This window comes from Anolis carolinensis, chromosome 4 (genome assembly GCF_035594765.1).
Source record: "Anolis carolinensis isolate JA03-04 chromosome 4, rAnoCar3.1.pri, whole genome shotgun sequence".
NCBI lineage: Eukaryota > Metazoa > Chordata > Lepidosauria > Squamata > Dactyloidae > Anolis > Anolis carolinensis.
The window spans coordinates 249,910,901-249,933,579 of record NC_085844.1 but is presented as its reverse complement, the minus strand read 5'-3'; the positions used below and the strand labels follow the sequence as shown (position 1 = coordinate 249,933,579).

Here is a 22,679-nt window from a genome sequence, read left to right as displayed (position 1 = left end):
AACCACCGAGTTTCACAAGCAAAAGGTTGACAGATAGATTCAGGACAATCGTCGTATCACTCAGAGAGAAATTTCAAGCGTAATAGGCATTTCACAAGAATGTGTGGGTCACATTATTGCTTTGCTTGGCTATCGGAAGATCTGGGCACGATGGGTCCTGTGAGACGCCGGTTGCAGAAGCAGAGTGTCGACTTCTTCTGTGATGGCTTCAGAAAACTTCTTCATCGTTGGCAGAAATGTATCCATTTGTCTGGTGATTATGTGGAAAAGTGAATAGTGGTAGCTAAAGAACACATTCTAAGGATTATTTATGCATTTCATTTATTAAAATATTCCCATCCAAATCCAAGTAACGAAGGTGGAAGCATTACTTTTCATTCAACCCTTGTACATAATATTAATGCTAAAAAAAGTATTCATGACACTTCTCTCCAGGAAGAGGAGAAACCATTGATCAGGACCCTTTGGGTTCAGCAATTAATCCAATCAGCTTAACAGTAGCAGCCTTTTCCAAGCCCACATTTTATTGCAACAATATTATGTTGGAACGAGTTGAAATCAAAGTACACAGCATTATTCCTATCCACCTAAGAGTAGAAATGTCCAGCCTACTTTTTATTGCAAGAATATAATCAAGGAGCACTCCATGCACAGCATTCCCTTCATCTACTACACTGACTCCATCATCCTATAAGGACATTTTGGGTACTGTCTCAAAAGGCTTTCGTAAAATCAAGATACACATCCACAGATCTTTGCGTCTTCCTCCTCTCTTTAGACTCAAGGTGAGCCATCTTTCTCACAGGTAGTTGTCTTCATTGTCCATTCCTTCTTCTTCTTCTTCCTCCTCCTCCCCGTCGTGCGCCAAGGCTTCAATGTCGTGGGTGATGTCCGTGATCATGCGGTTGAAGGCCTCCGACTCGGAGTGCATGGACCAGCTGTCGTAGCTGCGCACGGCTGAGGCCGAGGTGTTGCTCATGCTCCGCTTGATGCGCCCGAAGCTGTCCGTCATGATGCCCCCTTCGCGGATGCCGATGTTCTCCAGGAAGCCTTCAAAGTAGCCAATGTCCTGGTCGGGAATGAATGGCCGCATTCCTAAGGAGAGAGAGAGAAAGAGTTAGAATCTGTCAGGACCCAGGCTACAGAACACCAATAACCATGCGCAGAGGCCGGATTCTATCTAATATCTTTATTAAAGGAATATATAAAGTCAATAAAAACAAGTGAAGAATATAGTTCAGAAGTAGACCTTTCAGGAAAGGTCAAATATAGTCCAGGAAAATAATGTCCAATATGTGATATTAGAGTCCAAAGTTATAATCCATTAACCGAAACACACACTTTGCCAAGCAATAGTGTGGGGAAATGACAAGGTCTTTTAGTCCATTGAAGCTTGACAACAAGGCTGGAAAACAAACTAGATACTTGGCTAGACAAGACTTGGTACAAGGCAAACAAGAAGCAAGAACAAGGTCCGTGGCGAGGTCCGGGGAACAAGGCAGGCTTGGAACTTGGTCCTGGAAACAAGGAACTGGAGTTGCGTAGTCCACACACGATCTCACTCCTCAAGCTGACGAGTTGACTCCGCAAGGTTTCCTTCGCGGCAAAACACCTAAATAGGGTCTCGTTTCCCGCCAGAAGAACACTTTCCCTGGAGAACTAGAAGTGAAACCCAACTCTGTCCAGATGCATGACTCCTTAGAATTTCCCAAGGGAAGCAGACCTAATCTGCTCATTGTTTGGCTGCGATTCTGAGGCTCCGGCGATTTGCCTCCCTAGCTCCTCTATCTCTATTATAATTGTCCTTTCGAGAAAACGGGGGAGAATTCTGCCCAAGGCTTGTTTGGCTGACTTCTTGAGGGCAAACATCCTCCAGGTGCAGGGGCTCCGATTCTGGCTGAACCGGTGGAAATCCCATGTTTTCCTCCTCGTCTGCCACAATAGTACTAGGAACAGGACTACAAGGCCCATGAGACATCACAGAATCCATCAACCTCTGTGTCCACACTTCTCCTTTTTCACTTTTGTTTGAAACTGCATTATATGGTCAATGTAGACTCATGTAATGGAGTTCAGTGCAGGTGAACTGTATTATATGGATCTCTACCCCCAATGGCGTAGTGGGTTAAAACCACTGAACTGCTGAATTTGCTGACCGAAAGGTCAGCAGTTCGAATCTGGAGAGCAGAGTGAGCTCCCGCTGTCAGCTCCAGCTTCTGCCAACCTAGCAGTTTGAAAACATAAAAATGTGAGTAGATCAATAGGTACCACTCTGGAAGGAAGGTAACATTGGCGCTCCATGCAGTCCTGCTTGCCACATGACCTAGGAGGTGTCTACGGACAACGCCGGCTCTTTGGCTTAAAAATGGAAATGAGCACCAACCTCCACAGTTGGACATGACTAGACTTATCATCAGGGGAAAATCTTTATCTTTACCTTTATACCAGGCATGGCCAAATTTTAGCCCTCCAGGTGTTTTGGACTTCAACTTCTACAATTCCTAACAGCCAGTAGGCTGTTAGGAATTGTGGGAGTTGAAGCCCAAAACACCTGCAGGGCCCAAGTTTGCCCAGGCCTGGAATAAATGCACTCTTTTGGAATATTTACATTTTTATTACTTTAAAAACTTCACATTTTTTCAATTATCCTGCAATCCTAGGAATATATATAGAGAGAGATAACAATGCAGATTAAGTATCAATTAGCTGGAGTTCCAAAATTGTCTCAGTGGGTGACTGAGAGAGTGACACCTTTGCTTCTGGATTGTTAGATATGTACAGACTTTTGTCACATGCAGAAATTTCTTTAAAATATTGTGTAAGCTATTTCACCTCAGCAGACTGAAAGCCAAAACCAAAGTCACAATAATGTCTATTATAGAACTCCAATATGCCGATGACAACATAGTCTGTGCTCATTCAGAAGAAGGCTTACAAGCCATTTATTTATTTATTTATTTATTTATTTATTTACAGTATTTATATTCCGCCCTTCTCACCCCGAAGGGGATTCAGGGCGGATCACATTACACATATAAGGCAAACCTTCAATGCCTTAACATAGAACAAAGACAAATGCAGGCTCCAAGCTGGCCTCGAACTCATGACCTCTTGGTCAGAGTGATTTGTTGCAGCTGGCTGCACCTGGCTGCTCACCAGCCTGCGCCACAGCCCGGGCCATTCTAAATCTAAACATCTTTGGAGAAGCATACAAAAAGCTCAGCCTCTCATTGAACACTGAGAAAAATAAAGTCACCAGCTAATCCCTCTGCAATGCCAGAAACACACTTAATGGTGTAACATTGGAAAATGTTGACCATCTCCACTACCATGGCAGCCACCTCTCCACAAAAGTCAACATTGACACTGAAATACAACACCGCCTGAGCTCTGCAAGTGCAACATTTATCCAAATGTAGCAGAGAGTGTTTGAGGATCAGGACGTTCGTAGGGCTACTAAGATATTTGTTTATAAAGCTACTATCCTCCCAATCCTATTATATGCCTGTGAAACGTGGACCATCTACCAACATCATTCTTAACTTTTGGAACGATTCCATCGGTGTTGCCTCCATAAAATCCTGAAAATCTCTTGTGAAGACAGGCAGACAAAGGTCAGCGTGCTGGAAGAAGCAAAGACTACCAGTATTGAAGTGATGATCCTCTGCCATCAACTCCACAGGATTGGCCACGTTGTCCAAATGCTCGATCAGCATCTCCCAAGGCAGTTAGTATACGCCTGTCACGACCCAGGCTACAGAGCACCAATAACCATACGCAGAGGCCAGATTCTATCTAATATCTTTATTAAGGAAATATATAAAGTTAGTAAAAGCAAATGTAAAAGTTAGTCCAGAAGCAGACCTTTCAGGAAAGGTCAAAATTAGCCCAAAGAAATAATGTCCAATATGAAATATTAAGGTCCAAAGTTGTAATCCAATAACCGAAACACTCACTTTGCCAGGCAAAGTGAGGGGAGATGACAAGGTCCTTTAGTCCATGAACTTGAGCAAGGCTAGGAAATAACTTGATACTTGAAACAAGGCTTGAAACGTGGAACAAGGTAACGAGGAACAAGAACAAGGTCCGTGAAATAACTTGGTAAAATCCGTGAAACAAGGCAAGGGTTAGTCCTGGGAAACAAGGCAAGATCCGTAGGTAAACAAAGGCTGGGAAACAGGAGCGAAGGCTGGAAACAAGGCAAGGCTTGAGCAGGAACGAGGCTTGAATCGGAGCGCGCTGTCCAGACACAACTCGCTCCGGAGGCTGACGAATTGACTCCGCGAAGTTACTACGCGGGTAAAACACCTATATAGAGTCTAACTTTCCCGCCGAAGCAGCTCTCTGGGAACCAGAAACGAAAGCTAAACTCTGAGACCAGATGTTTGACTCCTTAAAGATTCTCACGAAAAGCAGACTTAATTGGGTACATTCTTAGCTGCTATTCTCGCACTCCTGCGCGAAGCTGCTTCCAAACCCCTCTGTTGTTTACAAAACTCATGGCGAGAGAACACGGGAGATGTAGGCTCAGGGTTTGTTTGACATACTTCTGGGACACAACTTTCTTGCAGGTGCAAGGTTCCCAGATCTGCCTGGGAAAGATCTGGCTGAGAAGATTCCAGTTCTGACTGGGAAGGTAAAAAACCCAAGTTTTCTTCTTCATCAGGCATTACAATGTCATGAGCAGGACTACAAGGCCCATGAGTCATCACACTATCCCCCTCCTCAAGGCCCCTCCCAAACTGGGACACTCTCCCCGAGGCGCGAGGTCGTGGCTTGGCGGGATAGGTCTGATGAAAGCGACGGGTTAGATCAGGAGCATGGACAGTGGAGGCGTCTTCCCAAGAGCGTTCCTCAGGGCCAAAACCCACCCAGTCAATGAGATATTGCAGGCGGCGGCGGTGAAAGCGAGAATCCAAAATGTCCTGAACCTCGAACTCGTCCTCCCCATCCACCAAAATAGGGACGGGGGCCGGCCGGTCTACATCTGGCCGCACACCATCCGCCGGAAGGAGCAGGGAGCGGTGAAACACTGGGTGAATGCGCATTGAACGCGGAAGTTGGAGTTTGAAAGTCACGGGGTTTAATTGCGCCACCACTGGATAGGGGCCAATGAAACGGGCATCTAACTTCCGGCAAGGGCGATGGGAGGGCAAAAAGCGAGTGGACAGAAAAACCCGATCTCCTACCTTGATTTCGGGGCCCGGCTGGCGATGTTTGTCCGCGTGACGTTTATAGTCCTCCTTGGCTTGTTCCAGTTGCTGGAGCAAAAGTTGTTGCACTGCTGTGAGTTCCTGCAGCCAATCTTCTGCTGCGGGAACTTCTGAAGTTTCAATGACAGGGGGAAAGAAACGTGGATGGAAGCCGTAGTTTGCAAAGAACGGCGTTTCTTTTGTAGAAGCCTGGACTCCATTGTTGTAGGCAAATTCCGACAGTGGTAACAGAGAAGCCCAATTGTCCTGTTGGTAGTTTACATAACAGCGAAGGTACTGTTCCAAAGTGGCATTGGTGCGCTCCGTTTGCCCATCCGTTTGGGGATGATGAGCTGAAGATAAACGAGAGTCTATGCCCAATAGTTTTTGTAGTGCCTTCCAAAAACGAGAGGTGAATTGGGATCCACGGTCTGTGACCAAACTCTTGGGCAATCCATGTAGTCTGAAAACATGTTGGAGGAATAAATCTGCAGTCTCTTGGGCCGTGGGAAGACCTTCACAGGGAATGAAATGGGCTAACTTGGTGAAAAGGTCCACCACCACTAGGATCGTGGTGAATCCACAGGAAGGTGGTAAGTCAGTGATAAAATCCGCAGAAATTATTTCCCATGGGCGAGATGGGTTAGGAAGGGGGTGTAGAAGCCCTGAGGGCTTCTCCCTTCTTATCTTGGAGCGCTGGCATACTGGGCAGGTGTTAACATATTTTTCCACATCCTTGCGGATCTTGGGCCACCAGAAATCTCTTAGGATCAAATGCATGGTTTTAAATAGTCCGAAATGCCCTGCTGGTTTGCAGTCATGACACAGACGAAGTGCTTTTTCCCTGCCCGGTCCGGGTGGGATATAAACATGATTTCTATAGCAAAGCAGTCCATCTTTAAGCGAAAAGGGAAAGTGCAGACCTTGACGAAGTTGGTCCTGCGCCCAGGCATCTGCTTGCTGACTAGCCCTGATTTCTTGAGCACAGATGGGCCCTGGAGTAGAGGGAGTTGAATCAATGGGAGTGGATTTGGTGTTCCCCACTGTGAGCGTGGCAAAGTTCTCGGGTTGTAGTAGTTGGGATTCAAAGGTCTCCTTGCGTCCTGCAGCGTATTCCGGTTTACGTGACAGGGCGTCTGCTTGCTTGGTTTGGGCTGGGGTCACATAATGAATCTGGAAGTTGAAACGTTCAAAGAATAAAGCCCAACGTTGCTGCCTTTGATTTAGCTTGCGGGCAGTTCTTAGATGTTCTAGATTCCGATGATCAGTGTGGACTTCAATGGGAAATTTGGCCCCTTCTAGCCAATGTCTCCAAGTTTCAAAAGCTGCCTTTATGGCTAATAGTTCTTTTTCCCAAATGGTATAGTTCCTCTCTGGTGCGGTTAGTTGACGAGAATAATAGGCACAAGGATGAAGATGATCTCCCACCGGTTGTAGGAGCACAGCCCCAATTGCCACATCAGAGGCGTCCGCTTGCACCACAAAAAGGGTTTCAGGATCTGGATGCTGAAGGATTGGCTGGGATGTGAATAATTTCTTTAGTTGCTGGAACCCTTTTTCTGCTTGATCAGTCCAGCGGAAGGGCTGTTTTCCACGGATGCAGCTAGTGATTGGGTCAGACCAGCGGGCAAAATCTGGAATGAACTTGCGGTAATAGTTCGCGAACCCCAAAAATCGCTGCACCTCCTTCTTGTTAGTTGGCGCCCGCCATTCCAATACTGCTGAAACCTTGGCTGGATCCATGGAGAGCCCTAGAGGCGAGATACGGTATCCAAGGAAATCTACCTCTTGTAGATCAAAAGCGCATTTTTCCAGCTTGGCATAAAGTCCATGATCCCGCAATCGTTGTAACACCATTTTGACGTGGTTCTCATGTTCTGATTGTGATCTAGAAAACACCAAAAAATCGTCCAGGTAGATTATCAAGAACCTATCTAGATAGTCCTGGAAAATGTCGTTGACAAAATGCTGGAACGTTGCGGGAGCTCCGCATAATCCATAATTCATAACTCGGGACTCGAATAATCCGAATTTAGTCTGGAAGGCGGTCTTCCACTCGTCCCCTTCTCTGATGCGAACTAAGTTGTAAGCTCCCCGAAGATCCAGCTTGGTGTAAACCTTGGCTCCTCGAAGTCGGTCTAGTAGATCCGAGATTAAGGGCAGGGGATAGCTGTTCCGCTTGGTGATATTATTCAATGCTCTGTAGTCCACCACCAAGCGTAATTCCCCTGACTTCTTCTTCACAAACATCACCGGGGAGGCGGCTGGGGATTGAGAGGGTCTGATGAATCCCTTGCGAAGGTTTGTCTCTATGAATTCCCTGAGAGCTTCTTGCTCTGGTTCAGTCAGGGAGTAGAGATGCCCTCGCGGGATCGGGGCCCCCTCCACCAAGTCAATGGCACAGTCATAAGGTCTATGTGGGGGTAACTTTTCGGCTTCTTTTTCATTGAATACATCCCAATACTCGGAGTACTTCTTTGGCAAGGTGATAATGGGCTCGGTGTCTGTGGCATGGCAGACCTTGGCTACGAGGCAATGGTTTTGGCAGTACCTTGAAGCAAACTGCAGTTCTCTGTTGGACCAGGAGATGCTTGGGTCGTGAAGTGTCAGCCATGGAATCCCCAAAATCACAGGGAAATGGGGAACCTCAGTAACAAAGAAGGAAATCTCTTCCATATGTTCCCTTATCCACATCCTGGTGGGTTCCGACCACTGGCTTACGGGGCCCGTCTTGAGAGGGCGGCCATCGATGGCTTGCACCACACGGGCATTCTTGAAGTCATGATATTGTAATCCCAGAGAGTCGGCATACTCTCTATCAATGAAATTGTTGGTAGCTCCTGAGTCTATCATGGCGTGGATCATGACGGGTCCCTTTTTTGCTGACCATAAGGTGACCACTAGAAGGAACAGGACCCCGGTTGGCGGCTCTTGAACGGGTTTCTTGACCGGGTTGGCGAGCCTCTCTACGCCCGGTCGTTGGCTTCCCCCGCCGGCTGTGTGCCAGCCGCCTCAGACGCCTTCGTCTCCGTGGAGGACGCCGCCGCAAGACGGGCGGCGGGCTTCCCTTTGGCTGGGCACTCTCTGGCGAAGTGGCCCCCATTCCCGCAATACCAGCAGAGATTTAGGCGTTGGCGGCGGGCCTTCTCGGTGGCATCTAATCTGGGACGCACATTGCCCAACTGCATCGGCACCTCCTCGCTCCCTCTGGGGTATGGGGATGGTGGTGGAGGTCTCCACACTGGACGCGGCTGAACGCTGGCGGGAGCGGGGGGTTTTGCCCCAGCTCTACCGCTCTGGCCTCGTACCCACTGTTTCCTGTTGGCAATCATGACTTCAGCCCGTAGACATTGATCGATGAGTGCTTCCAGCGTTTGGGGAGGATCCACCTTGGAGATTTCCTCCAGCATTTCAATGTTGAGACCCTCCCGAAATTGTCCTCTGAGGGCAACATCGTTCCAGCCGGTGTTGTGGGCCAGCACTCGGAACTCGGCTATGTACTGAGACATGGGTCTGTCTCCTTGGAAGAGGCGGCGGAGTTTGTGCCCGGCGGCCTCCAAATTGTCCTCGATTCCCCAGGTCGCCTTAAGGTGGTCCAAGAAATGTTGCGCTGACCTTAGATGTGGGGAGGCTTGGTCGAACAGAGCCGTCGCCCAGTTAGCCGCTGGCCCGTCTAGGAGACTGTAAATCCACGCCACCTTGATGTCTTCCTGGGGAAACTCGGCATCACGGGCCTCTAGATAAGCTTGGCATTGGCGACGGAAAACATGAACCTTAGAAGCTTCTCCAGTAAACTTGGTTGGCAACGCCATGGCCGGAAGACGGATTCCGCGTTCCTTCAAACCCTTTATTTCCCCATCCTGTGCATTGAGCTTATCACGGATTCGGTCCACCTCATCCTTGTCGATGGTGTAGGTAATCGGCTGGCCGCTCGGCCCAGGTACGGTTCCGGTAGACATTCTGGCCGAGGTTAATTGGTGCTTAGGGTGGCGGAGTCAAACTGTCACGACCCAGGCTACAGAGCACCAATAACCATACGCAGAGGCCAGATTCTATCTAATATCTTTATTAAGGAAATATATAAAGTTAGTAAAAGCAAATGTAAAAGTTAGTCCAGAAGCAGACCTTTCAGGAAAGGTCAAAATTAGCCCAAAGAAATAATGTCCAATATGAAATATTAAGGTCCAAAGTTGTAATCCAATAACCGAAACACTCACTTTGCCAGGCAAAGTGAGGGGAGATGACAAGGTCCTTTAGTCCATGAACTTGAGCAAGGCTAGGAAATAACTTGATACTTGAAACAAGGCTTGAAACGTGGAACAAGGTAACGAGGAACAAGAACAAGGTCCGTGAAATAACTTGGTAAAATCCGTGAAACAAGGCAAGGTTTAGTCCTGGGAAACAAGGCAAGATCCGTAGGTAAACAAAGGCTGGGAAACAGGAGCGAAGGCTGGAAACAAGGCAAGGCTTGAGCAGGAACGAGGCTTGAATCGGAGCGCGCTGTCCAGACACAACTCGCTCCGGAGGCTGACGAATTGACTCCGCGAAGTTACTACGCGGGTAAAACACCTATATAGAGTCTAACTTTCCCGCCGAAGCAGCTCTCTGGGAACCAGAAACGAAAGCTAAACTCTGAGACCAGATGTTTGACTCCTTAAAGATTCTCACGAAAAGCAGACTTAATTGGGTACATTCTTAGCTGCTATTCTCGCACTCCTGCGCGAAGCTGCTTCCAAACCCCTCTGTTGTTTACAAAACTCATGGCGAGAGAACACGGGAGATGTAGGCTCAGGGTTTGTTTGACATACTTCTGGGACACAACTTTCTTGCAGGTGCAAGGTTCCCAGATCTGCCTGGGAAAGATCTGGCTGAGAAGATTCCAGTTCTGACTGGGAAGGTAAAAAACCCAAGTTTTCTTCTTCATCAGGCATTACAATGTCATGAGCAGGACTACAAGGCCCATGAGTCATCACAACGCCCAACTCAAGAATGGAAAACAGAATGTTGGTGGCCAGGAAAAGAGACTGAACAATGGGCTTAAAGCCAACCTTAAAAACTGTGGCGTAGACATAGAGAGAGTTCTGGGAAGACCTGCCTCTTGTGTGCTCAACTGGAGGTCAGCTGACACCAATAGTGCTGTGGAATTCGAAGAGGCACAAATGGAGGGCAAAAGGGAGGAATGTGTCAAGAGGAAGGCATGTCAAGCCAACCTTGACCGGGATCGCCTTCCACCTGAAAACCGATGTCCTCACTGCGGAAGAACATGAAAGTCAAGAATAGGCCTCTACAGTCTACAGTTCCAAGACCCTGCTCTTGGAAGGCAATCATACTTGGACATGAGGGATCACCAATGATTATGATGATGATGATGCCTTTCCTGGCGTGATTCATTGCACAGGCCCACCTCTTAGTTACTCTTTGGGCTGTGGCGCAGGCAGGAGAGCAAGCCAGTGCAATTAACTGCAATGAATCACTCTGACCAGGAGGTCAGGAGTTCGAGCCCCGCTCGGAGCCTCTGTTTGTTTGTCTTTGTTCTATGTTAAAAGGCATTGAATGTTTGCCTATATGTGTAATGTGATCCGCCCTGAGTGCCCTTCGGGGTGAGAAGGGCGGAATATAAATGCTGTAAATAAATAAAATAAATAAATAATAAACTATTGCAATTTTTAAAATCTCATTTGTGGGAACACAGGTCAGGAATTAAGGCATTGTGCATCAACAGTGTCCTGCTTACCCAAGAGCAGAAACTTCCTCTTCTCTCCATAGAGCCGGAGGAGGCCCGCACAGTAGCTCTCCACCGCCAGCCCCATCCGGTATTCCCGGAGCAAGAGCGCAAACTGTTGGATCTCCTGCGGGGTCAGCTTGTTCCTCAGCTGTATGGAAAGAAGAAGACACGGGCGGACAGTCATCACCCAGAAAGGTTTCCAGAGTATCCTCAGTTTCCTTCTCTTCCTCAATGTGATCGAGGTGACCACCCCCCCCCCAGGACTTTGTAAAAGATAGTTCAAAAATCAAGACTTTATGTTCTATATTCCATATATTTATAGTAGAAGGTGATTGAGACTTTTTACTGGAGTTTACTGTGGATTATCCCTGCACTCTGAGGCAAGAGATAACAACTTAATGAATTGTAAAATCATGCTGCTAAAACTCCACTTTTATGAATTTCCATGCTGGGTTCTCCAGATGTTATAAACTTCGTTCTTATCAAATATTTTCAATTGTTTATACCATTCATGATTCCCCTTTATGCAATGTAACTCACTTTTATGAATTCTCCCTTATTTCCATGAAATCTATCTATCTGCCTATATGTATTTGTACTCTTTGGGATCCCCGGAAAATATGTATTTTTCCCAGCATGGTTTATATTCCAACTTTATTTTATCTTTTTCATTTTATTTCATATAATTGTCAAGTCATGAAATCAAATAGGAAATATTTTGAACTCAACCTGAACCCCAGAACCTATCCCATTTCCTATGACCCAGGCTTCCCTTCCCAAAAACAAAAGGATAATCTGCTACCGCTAAACCCAATCAAATTCAGATTGCATGGACAATATAGGGCTTGAGTCGCCGAATTCGGAGTGTTGACCTAAAGGTGATTCGCCCCAAGGCAAACATTGTCATATCTCACCCAAAGGAAAAACCAGGACACCTCAGGAAGGCGTCCTGCAGAGCCTGTCAATATGGCTCATCACCACCCATCTTTACTTCCACCTCTGACACCCCAAGGCATATCTAAAATCTGTATATGTGACAGAAACCCGGACATCCTTGATTGCTGCCATTAATCCCTTTAGAAATCGGTCTAGCAGGAATTAATCCGATATTTCCTGCCCTGTCACTTCATTGTTTCAATAACTCCCGCCTTCTCCTTCCTGATTGGCCCGAGTAGAGACAAAAGGCAGCTTCCTATTGGGCCAACGGAGCAAGGCGGGAAACGAAAGCCCGCCTTGTTCAACCTTCTAGCCTATCAACGATCAGATGGGCGGGTGAGCAGGGCGGGAAATTCAAAGGGCTGTCAGACTGAAATTTTGTATAAATATGGCTTTATTTTGATTATGTGGGACCCTAGTAGACTGAATGATCGCTACTAGAGTCCTCTTCAGCTGAATTGCTCAATAAAGACTCCTTGGCGGAATTTTCCTTCAACTTTGGCGGACCTTCTTCATTTCGGCTTCAGGTTGTATTGCGGCTCATATTTTCCTATTGGCTCCGCCAAGGTCCTTTCTCTCAGGACCGGATCGGGTCTCTCCTTAAGGGCCCGATCCCCTAAAACGCGGTTGACAACATCAATTTCCTTTTCTTTGCAAGCCAACTCACTATCACTCAGTTTCGCTACCTTTGTACCACTGTTGTTATTGTTGTTGTGGGTCTTCAAGTTGTTTAAAGCTTATGGCAACCCCAAGGAGAACCTATCATGAGGTTTCCTGGGGCTGAGAGAGTGTAACCTGCACAAGGTCATGGCTGAGTTGGGATATGAACCCATAGTCCAATGCTCAAACCACAATGACATGCTGGAACTAGCCAACTTGGGCCCTCCGGGTGTTTTGGACTTCAACTCCCACAATTCCTAACAGCCTACCGGCTGTTAGGAATTGTGGAAGTTGAAGTCCAAAACACCCGGAGGGCCCAAGTTGGCCCATGCCTGGTCTACACTGGCCATATAATGTCAGTGTCAATTGATCCAAGGAAGCCCCCCTCCCCACCATGTGACGCCCCAACTCCCCGTGACCATGTAGTCCTGCAGTTGCTCCAGGCCGGCGCTGCTGTGGTCGCTCCCGCTGCAGGCGGTGGCCAGGCTGTGGTGAGACCGGTGGAAGGAGGGCGAGGAACCACCGCTGCCGCCGCCGTAGGCCTCAAAGGTGTCGTGGGAGCCATCACTAAGAGGAAGAAGGAACAAATCAGCCACACCTCCGAAGCCAGGCTAGCAAGACCCCTTCCCTTGCTCGTGGAGCAAAAGCTGCATCCTTACACCATCCACCCTAAATACCCTGAAACAGTGGTCCACAACCTGTACCCTGTGGAGCTTTTAGGGCTCCACTGCAATTCCCAAGGACCATCAAGGAAAACCAGGTTCTGTGGCCACTCCAAGAAAAAAAAATTGAATGAAATTAAAGAATAGGACACAAAAAGGAGAATCAAAATAAGAAAATATTGCTTTACTTTACATTCTGTTACTGCGCAATGGTGCAACAGTTAACTCATTGAACTATTGAAGATCCTGACCTAAAAGTTGGCAGTTTGAAGCCACAGGCTGGGATAAGCTTCTGCTGTCAGCCCTAGCTGAAACCCAAGCTGGGTTTAGAAAAGGCAGAGGAACAAGAGACCAAATTGCCAATATCCGCTGGATAATGGAGGAAGCCAGGGAGTTTCAGAAAAACATCTACTTCTGCTTTATTGACTATTCTAAAGCCTTCTACTGTGTGGATCGTAACAAACGGTGGCATGCTCTTGGTGGTCTGGGGATACCAAGTCACCTTGTCTGTCTCCTGAGAAATCTGTATAAAGACCAAGTAGCCACAGTAAGAACAGACCATGGAACAACAGACTGGTTCAAGATTGGGAAAGGAGTGCGGCAGGGCTGTATACTATCGCCCTCCCTATTCAACTTGTAGGCAGAACACATCATGCGACGTGCGGGGTTTGAGGAATCCAAGGCTGGAGTTAAAATTTCTGGAAGAAACATCAACAACCTTAGGTATGCAGATGATACCACTCTGATGGCTGAAAGTGAGGAAGAGCTGAGGAGCCTTATCACCAAGGTGAAAGAAGAAAGTGCAAAAGCCAGGCTGCAGTTAAACGTCAAGAAAACCGAAATCATGGCAACCAGACCGATTGACAACTGGCAAATAGAGGGAGAAAATGTGGAGGCAGAGACAGACGTTATATTTCTAGGTGCAAAGATCACTGCAGATGCAGACTGCAGCCAGGAAATCAGAAGACATTTACTTCTTGGGAGGAGAGCAATGGGCAACCTCGATAAAATACTGAAAAGCAGAGACATCACACTGGCAACGAAGGTCCACATAGTTAAAGCAATGGTATTCCCCATAGTAACCTATGGATGTGAGAGCTGGACCATAAGGAAGGCTGAGCGAAGGAAGAGAGACGCTTTTAAACTTTGGTGCTGGAGGAAAATCCTGAGCGTGCCTTGGACCTTGGCAAGAAGATCCAACCAGTCCATCCTCCAGGAAATAATGCCCAGTGGCTGCTCACTGGAGAGAAGGATATTAGAGGCAAAGTTGAAGTATTTTGGCCACATCATGAAGAGACAGGAAAGCTTGGAAAAGAACACGATGCTGGGGAAAATGGAAGGAAAAAGGAAGAGAGGCCGACCAAGGGCAAGATGGATGGACGGTATGCTTGAAGTGACTGGCTCGACCTTGAAGGAACTGGGGATGGTGACGGCCGACAGGGAGCTCTGGCCTGGACTGGTCCATGAGGTCACAAAGAGTCGAAAACAACTGAACGAATAAGCGGTGGCGGCGGGTCAGCCCTAGGTCCTGCCAGTTTAGCAGTTCGAAAACATACAAATGTGAGTAGCTCAATAGGTACCACTTTGGCGGGAAGGTAATAAAGGCGTTCATGCAGCAACACAACCAGGAGGTGTTTATGGACAACAGGCTCCTCGGCTTGGAAATGGAACAGAATTGAGCACTGCCTGAAGGATGATCACCAAGGAATCTGGCCTGCTGTGGCTCAATTTCAGAGGAAGAAACTGCCATCTCTGAGAGCCCAAGGCTGGATCTATATTGCCATTTACTATAGCTTGAAACTCAATATATGGTCAGTGTAGACCCATACTATTAACTGAATTATATGATTATACATTGCTAATGCAGATTCAAACACTTTAGATCTAGCTTAAGAGAATCCTGGGAAACTCATTGAGTTGCCATAAATCAAAAGGCAATTTGAAGTCATGGGCAGTACAACATAGAACCTTGCTTCCTTTGCCTGAAATGCTGCAGGCTGGAATTTCCGGAGCAAGGGAAAGGTGCTCTTTTCTACTGTTAATCCCATCGCAGGGTGGGCAATTTGGGATGTAGCAGTCCAGAAAAGAGCAAGCTTCGCCAATTTTAGAAGGACCACCAAGGAAAACCCAGTGCTGTCGGTTCTATTTCAGAGGAAGGAATGGGCAAAACCACTCCTGAATAGGGTTGTTGTGTGTTTTCCGGGCTGTATGGCCATGTTCCAGAAGTATTCTCTCCTGACGTTTCGCTCACATCTATGGCAGGCATCCTCAGAGGTTGTGAGGTATACAACCTCTGAGGATTCCTGCCATAGATGTGGGCGAAACGTCAGGAGAGAATACTTCTGGAACATGGCCATACAGCCCAGAAAACATACAACAATCCTGTGATTCTAGCCATGAAAGGCTTCGACAACACAACTTCTGAATCTTTCTTGTCATTGAAAAGCCTCTGAAATTCATGGGGTTTCCAAAGTTGAGAGACAGTTGAAGGTATGTATAAGGCTTAGTCCCTTTTCTCAGACACTGAAGGCAAGAACTTTCAAAGTGTGGGGAAAAGTGCCCTTTTGACTATTGCTGCATTGGTTAGGGGATTGTGGGAGTGACAGTCCAGAAAGAAGAACCATCACCAAACTCAGAAGAACTCTCAAGGAATCTCATGTGTCCTAGGCTATATTTCAGAGGAAAGAACTGGCCAACCCAATCAACAGGGTTGTTGTGTGTTTTCTGAGCTGTGTGGCCATGTTTCAGAAGCATTCTCTCCTGACATTTCACCCACATCTATAACAGGCCTCCTGAGGTTGTGAGGTATATAATCATCCTGTCAATTCCTTGCCCAAGAAAACCCCAGTTAATTGGTAACGTGAAAGCACGTTCACACTCCTGTCTGCCAATTATCCCCAACTCGCATTGCTTTGGAAAGATCCTGCCCTTATTTGGGCTAGCATTTGTGTTGAAATCAATTCACCCATTATCCACATTCCAGCTGTTTCTATTGAGAGGAGCAAGACTTACAAAGAGCTGCAACAGCTAAAGTCGGCGTCATATCCGTACGTCCCATCAGTCCGACAACTTTCACCTGGAAACAAACAAGGCGAGAGTGGTGAGTTCCTGGGATGGCATGAGAGGCAAAGGTGTGGATTTGCTCACCTACAATCCTCCTTTGCCCATTTCCTCACCTGCCCAATAATCCACCTGGGCGAGTATTTCTTTATTTACAGTTCCCACCTTCTATCTTTTCTTTACCTGTTGTTTGGAGAGCTGCAACAATTATGTTTCGAAGTGGTCAGTCTCCTGATGTTAGCAATATGCAAACAAGGAGCATTCAAAAGTTGTTATGTGCAGGATCATTCAAACCTTATGTCTTTATTCACCTGGATGATTTAACTGCCTTTGGAAGTTTTGCATAAATAAGCAACTGGGAATAAGGAGCGTCAGTCATAGCACCTTCTCCAAGGAATAAGTTCCTCCACTGTTGCTCACAGCAGATATAAATGATCCAGATGAGTTACTATTGGGCCCAATTTAAGGAAACCTCTTCCAATCAGAAATACTCACTCCGGCTGGACAGCCAGGGACGCTTCGGTGTTGATGCGTAATGATAGCCGGCTCGGTCCACACACTCAATGGTTTGGTCGCCATAAATTATTTGGAAGACTTGGCAGATAAGAGCGCAGGATTCCTCGGCTGCATCCTACATCCCGGGGAAGAAACGGTAATCAGATCTGTATTCCTAAGTTATGCTTTCAAGCATATTCAGGGTTGGAACCATCTTTGTATTTTTAAGGCTACCACGAATTGACAGGAAAAGCAAGGAATCCATTGCTCAGTCTAAAATTGAGAGTAAAGCTTGCTTTTCTAGTCCTTATGGATACAACTTCAGAGTGAAAACACGTGACTATGCCTGCAGAAAATGCAGATGTCAGGGACAAGCTTGAGTTGATTTGTAAATAAACTATAATCTATGCAGAAGGAAACTTGTGGTGCAGGCTGGTTAGTAGCCAGTTGCAATAACCTGTTGGAGTGAGCACCTGACCATTAAAATAAAAAATAGCCCTGCTTGTTGTTGACCTAAGCAACCCGAAAGATAGTTTGCATCTATCAAGTAGGAAATTTACGTACCACTTATGTGGGGAGGCTAATTTAACTAATTTACGACACCATAAAAATCGTCCAGCAGCATTTGGAATGAGGAAGTATCCATCAAGGACTTGGTGTCACAGTGGATTATGAAGCGGCAGCTCCCCCTGTGGTCAGAATCGAGCAGACCCTCAGGAAGCTGGAAGCTGGAGAAGGTTAAATTGCCTCTGTGCCTCTGTTTTTGTCTCTGTCTCTATGTTCATATGGTACTGAATGTTTTCCATGTATATGTACATCGTGATCCACCCTGAGTCCCCTTCGGGGTGAGAAAGAAGGGCGGAATATAAATACTGCAAATAAATAAATAAATAAATAAATGTTTCAATTTATGGGACAGTGGATAAAGTGATACTTTTATTGAGGCCCCTTCTACACTGCCATATACAGTAGAGTCTCACTTATCCAACACTCACTTATCCAACATTCTGGATTATCCAACGCATTTTTGTAGTCAATGTTTTCAATACATTGTGATATTTTGGTGCTAAATTCGTAAGTACAGTAATTACTACATAGCATTAATGTGTAATGAACTACTTTTTCTGTCAAATTTGTTGTATAACATGATGATTTGGTGCTTAATTTGTAAAATCATAACCTACAGTAGAGTCTTACTTATCCAACATAAACGGGATGGCAGAATGTTGGATAAGCGAATATGTTGGATAATAAGGAGGCATTATGGAAAAGCCTATTAAACATCAAATTAGGTTATGATTTTACAAATTAAGCACCAAAACATCATGTTAGACAACAAATTTGACAGAAAAAGTAGTTCAATATGCAGTAATGCTATGTAGTAATTACTGTATTTACGAATTTAGCACCAAAATATCACGATATATTGAAAACATGGACTACAAAAATGCGTTGGATAATCCATAGCGTTGGATAAGCGAGTGTTGGATAAGTGAGACTCTACTGTATTTTGATGTTTAATAGGCTTTTCCTTAATCCCTCCTTATTATCCAACCTATTCGCTTATCCAACGTTCTGCCGGCCCGTTTATGTTGGATAAGTGAGACTCTACTGTACAAGTATTATATTTTCCCAATACACATTGGCTGTTAGGAATTGTGGGAGTTGAAGTCCAAAACACCTGGAGGTCCAAAGTTTGACCATGCCTAGTTTATCCTGTACTTTGTTGGCAGGGAATGTGAGAAGGATGGAAGGAGAGGAAAGATGCACGTACTCGGTTGGCTACAGCCAGGATGACCAGGTTGCAGTAGGCCTCGGGGCTGGGCTCCTTGGGGTCAAGGGGGTTGCCGCCTGTGTTCCTGCGCTCCCAGCTGCCACAGGTCTTGCCTCTCTCCCAGCTCCCGCTGTAGGCCTGCCGCTCCCAGCTGCCCCCGCCTTTGACCCCCGGCCGGCGCTCCCAGCTCCCGCTGTAGGTCTGGCGGCGCTCCCAGCTGCCGAAGGGGCGACCCCCTCCTCCTCCTCCTCCTCCGGTGGCCCTTTGCCTGGTTTCCCAGCTGCCGGTGCCCTGCTTCCTCTCCAGGCTGCCCCCTCCTCCGGCCCGGCCCTCCGGCCCGCTCCGGGCCATCTTCCAGTCCAGGCTGCAGATGGTGTGGCGGCGCTCCATGGTGCCTCCCAGCGGACGGGGCTCCATTGGGCGCTTCTCCAGGAACTTCTTCTCCTGCTTGCTGGCCGGGTAGATGTCCGAGTTGCTCCCGGAAGGGACAGGGTCCACCCCCAAGCCTGGAGAGGAAACAGAATTATCCGCATTGACTCGATTCAATCAAATCTATGGCCGGGTAGATGTCCGAGTTGCTCCCGGAAGGGACAGGGTCCACCCCCAAGCCTGGAGAGGAAACAGAATTATCCGCATTGACTCGATTCAATCAAATCTATGGCCGGGTAGATGTCCGAGTTGCTCCCGGAAGGGACAGGGTCCACCCCCAAGCCTGGAGAGGAAACAGAATTATCCGCATTGACTCGATTCAATCAAATCTATGGCCGGGTAGATGTCCGAGTTGCTCCCGGAAGGGACAGGGTCCACCCCCAAGCCTGGAGAGGAAACAGAATTATCCGCATTGACTCGATTCAATCAAATCTATGGCCGGGTAGATGTCCGAGTTGCTCCCGGAAGGGACGGGGTCCACCCCCAAGCCTGGAGAGGAAACAGAATTATCCGCATTGACTCGATTCAATCAAATCTATGGCCGGGTAGATGTCCGAGTTGCTCCCGGAAGGGACAGGGTCCACCCCCAAGCCTGGAGAGGAAACAGAATTATCCGCATTGACTCGATTCAATCAAATCTATGGCCGGGTAGATGTCCGAGTTGCTCCCGGAAGGGACAGGGTCCACCCCCAAGCCTGGAGAGGAAACAGAATTATCCGCATTGACTCGATTCAATCAAATCTATGGCCGGGTAGATGTCCGAGTTGCTCCCGGAAGGGACAGGGTCCACCCCCAAGCCTGGAGAGGAAACAGAATTATCCGCATTGACTCGATTCAATCAAATCTATGGCCGGGTAGATGTCCGAGTTGCTCCCGGAAGGGACGGGGTCCACCCCCAAGCATGGAGAGGAAACAGAGAATCAGCTGCATTGACTTGAGTCTAATTTGCCATCAAATCTAACGCGCACTTCCATTTTCAGAACTCTGAAACTTGTTACAATATGTAACAAATCAGTTAATGTGTTTGTGTCAACTTCAAAATAAGATGCATGAAGCTGATGGGCTGTCTGGCGAGTTGTTAAGCCTGGGAGTTTTTGATGCTACTGTAATTTTGTTCAGGCCTAAGCAAAACAGGTGCAAAGACAGTTTGAAGAGAAAAGCAGGGAGAGAGACACAGGATTTTGAAGTGTCCTCTTGCTTCATGAGCTGCTGGAAGGAATTTATCCACATGGACAAGGGAAAGACTATTTAAAACCTCTCATAAAAGGACATTACGTGAGTTGGTGCAACTGAGTGTTAGTGTGTTCTGTTGTTAGAGTGAAATGTTAGATCAAGTTCTGCCGTTGGGTGTTCGCAACTGTGTGTTTCCGGCAGAGCATTCCAGCAGCGCATGGGTTAATCACAAACCAGCTTGATTGATTGCCCACAGGACCAATAGGTCAGGGCTTCCATTTGAACTGTCTGACTGGAACTTTCATCATGAACTGAGGAATGCAGGAGGTGCCTGCTTTTACTGATAACAGCCTTGGTGAGCGGAGAAGACACACCATGTGTCTGGAGAGTTATGGCTTTGAGTAACTGTATATAACTTGTAAATAAAACAATTAGACCTGCTGGGATCAGCAGTAAAACAACGACTGAGCTGTTGTTTTGTTGGTGCCACTTTTGCTGCTGCATCAAGTGGTCCTTCGGGTGAGCAGACAGAGAGTACTGACTCATCAAAACAGCCAGGGTGGCAGACAATCGATTTATTCCCCTCTCTCCAGCACCCTGACACTGATCACATTGTACATATGTTGTTCTTGGTTTAAGAAGAATAAGCCACTTGTTCTTTATTGTTCACCTGTTTGGCACATATCTTCGTTCTCTGGCAAAGCACTGCGTGGACTATAGATTATGATTTTTCATTATGTCACAAAACTGATGATACATACATTGGTGTTGTAGCCTGGCAAGCACTGGATGAGCTTCCTGAGTGCTCAGAGGATGAGGAAGGAACCCATGGGGTGCAACCTGTAATTTCCGAGGAGTCTGTGGAAGATAGTAGGGGCCTGGAGGGATATGTTTTGGAATCTCCAGGCCGTTTCCAGGCAATGGAAGAAAGTGACCTCAGTTCTCATGAGAATAGATCAGAGAGGCCTTCAGAGTAGAATGTGGGAGATGAAGGTTTTTCCAGATCCAGTTGCCTTGAAATTAGGAGGCAGAATGTGAAACAAAGACAAACTCGTTTTTCTCAGAGGCTTAGAGATAAGGAGAGAAAAAGCAGGTGTGTGGGAAGTGATGTCCTGTGAGGGATTGAGGCCTTTTAAGTGGTTTCCGGGCTCTCCGGACTTTAGTGGGAACAACATTGTAAAAATATGTAATATCTGTTACAACATTGTAATAGATATGAAGATAAGGAAATGACCAATGGAACAGCCTGGACCACGCTCTTGGATTACATGATTCACTCTGTTGTCAGAGTTAAATGTTTATGGTTTTAATTATATTTTAATTGTATTCTAATATTATTATTATTATTATTATTATTATTATTTAAATGACTATTTTTGTGCTTGTTTTTAAAAGGCATTGAATTATTGTCACACTCTGAAGCCGCTTTGAATCCCCTCCGCGGTGAGAAAGGCGGGGTAAAAGTATTGTAAATAAATAAATAAATAAGGGGAAACAGCTCCGGTTTCTAGTCCTAAGTTCCTGGTTCACGTATTTCAAAATTCTCAGTTTGATTCCTGTTTATGATTTCATGTTCCTGGAGGTTTTTGCCTTTCTTGTGTTTCGGTTTTCATGTCTATGGATATAACTTTTGGATAATACCCTGCTTAAGGATTCTTTTGCTTGACTTTAGCTCAAGTCTCTGTGGATTGTGAAGCTCATGTTCAGGTCTTTCCAAGATCTTTCTCACATGGACTGTTGTCGAGACATCAGGGTGATGCAGCAGCTAAAAAGGCCAATGTGATTCTAGGCTGCATCAAGAGGAGTCAAGATCAAGAGAAGGAACAGATCCCCTTCACTCAGTAAGTTGACCGACAAAAGCTACAACCGGAAGTCTCCCCATGTTTATATCCAGTATCCTTTTGATGTGTTACAGGGCACATATTCTTAAAAATACAGTCTCTCGGTGTTTGATCAAGACTTGGCTGACTTGATTCTCCCTCATCTGCTTTCAACAAGCGGCTGGAAGGAGTGCGGATTTGCACAATAAAGGAATGCTTGCTAGCAATGTTGTGGAAATAAAAGACTGATGTGAATTTTTAAAAGGACTGTGTTGTTAAGGCAAGTCAGGCAACATGCAAATCTAGGGAAGGAAGAGGGCTGTTCTATTCATTTAAAAATAAAAAGAAAGATAAAAATATACTTTGATCGATCATACAAGAAAACAGCTAGCAGGGTATTGAGGCTTTCTTCCTAGCACATTGCTCTCCCAAATAAAAACACCACCTCAACATAATTATACATTTACTAGCTGTGCCCGGCCACGCTTTGCTGTGGCATATGGGAATCCTTTGTTGGCCAGGTGGAATAGCAGTGAATAGCCTTGCAGCCTCAAAGCCTGGCCATTTTCTTCTTATGAGAATCCTTGTTTGGTGAGTTAGAATGCAACAGAATAGGCTTGCTGCTTGGAAGCCTGGTTACTTGCATTCTAGGGGAACGTTTTGTGGGCTGCTAGAATTGCAATGAATAGCCTCGCTGCTTCAAAGCCTGGCTGCTTGCTACCTAGGGGAATCTTTGGTTGGTCAGCTTCAATA

The 22,679-nt window shown here is 46.5% G+C and overlaps 1 protein-coding gene across 1 annotated transcript in view; it reads right to left on the bottom strand.

Annotated features, from left to right (window-relative positions):
* Nucleotides 1–304: 304 nt before the first annotated feature.
* ccm2l (CCM2 like scaffold protein) overlaps nucleotides 305–22,679 on the bottom strand; it is a 50,091-nt gene continuing 27,716 nt past the window's right edge. Inside the window, exons 5-11 of the mRNA XM_062979785.1 lie at nucleotides 19,660–19,731; nucleotides 18,505–19,010; nucleotides 16,731–16,866; nucleotides 16,188–16,251; nucleotides 12,915–13,080; nucleotides 10,927–11,065; nucleotides 305–1,095 (exon numbers count right to left, since the gene is read on the bottom strand). Coding sequence (XP_062835855.1) covers nucleotides 800–1,095; nucleotides 10,927–11,065; nucleotides 12,915–13,080; nucleotides 16,188–16,251; nucleotides 16,731–16,866; nucleotides 18,505–19,010; nucleotides 19,660–19,731 — 1,379 coding nt within the window. The 3' untranslated portion in view covers nucleotides 305–799. The remainder of the gene's footprint in view (nucleotides 1,096–10,926; nucleotides 11,066–12,914; nucleotides 13,081–16,187; nucleotides 16,252–16,730; nucleotides 16,867–18,504; nucleotides 19,011–19,659; nucleotides 19,732–22,679) is intronic.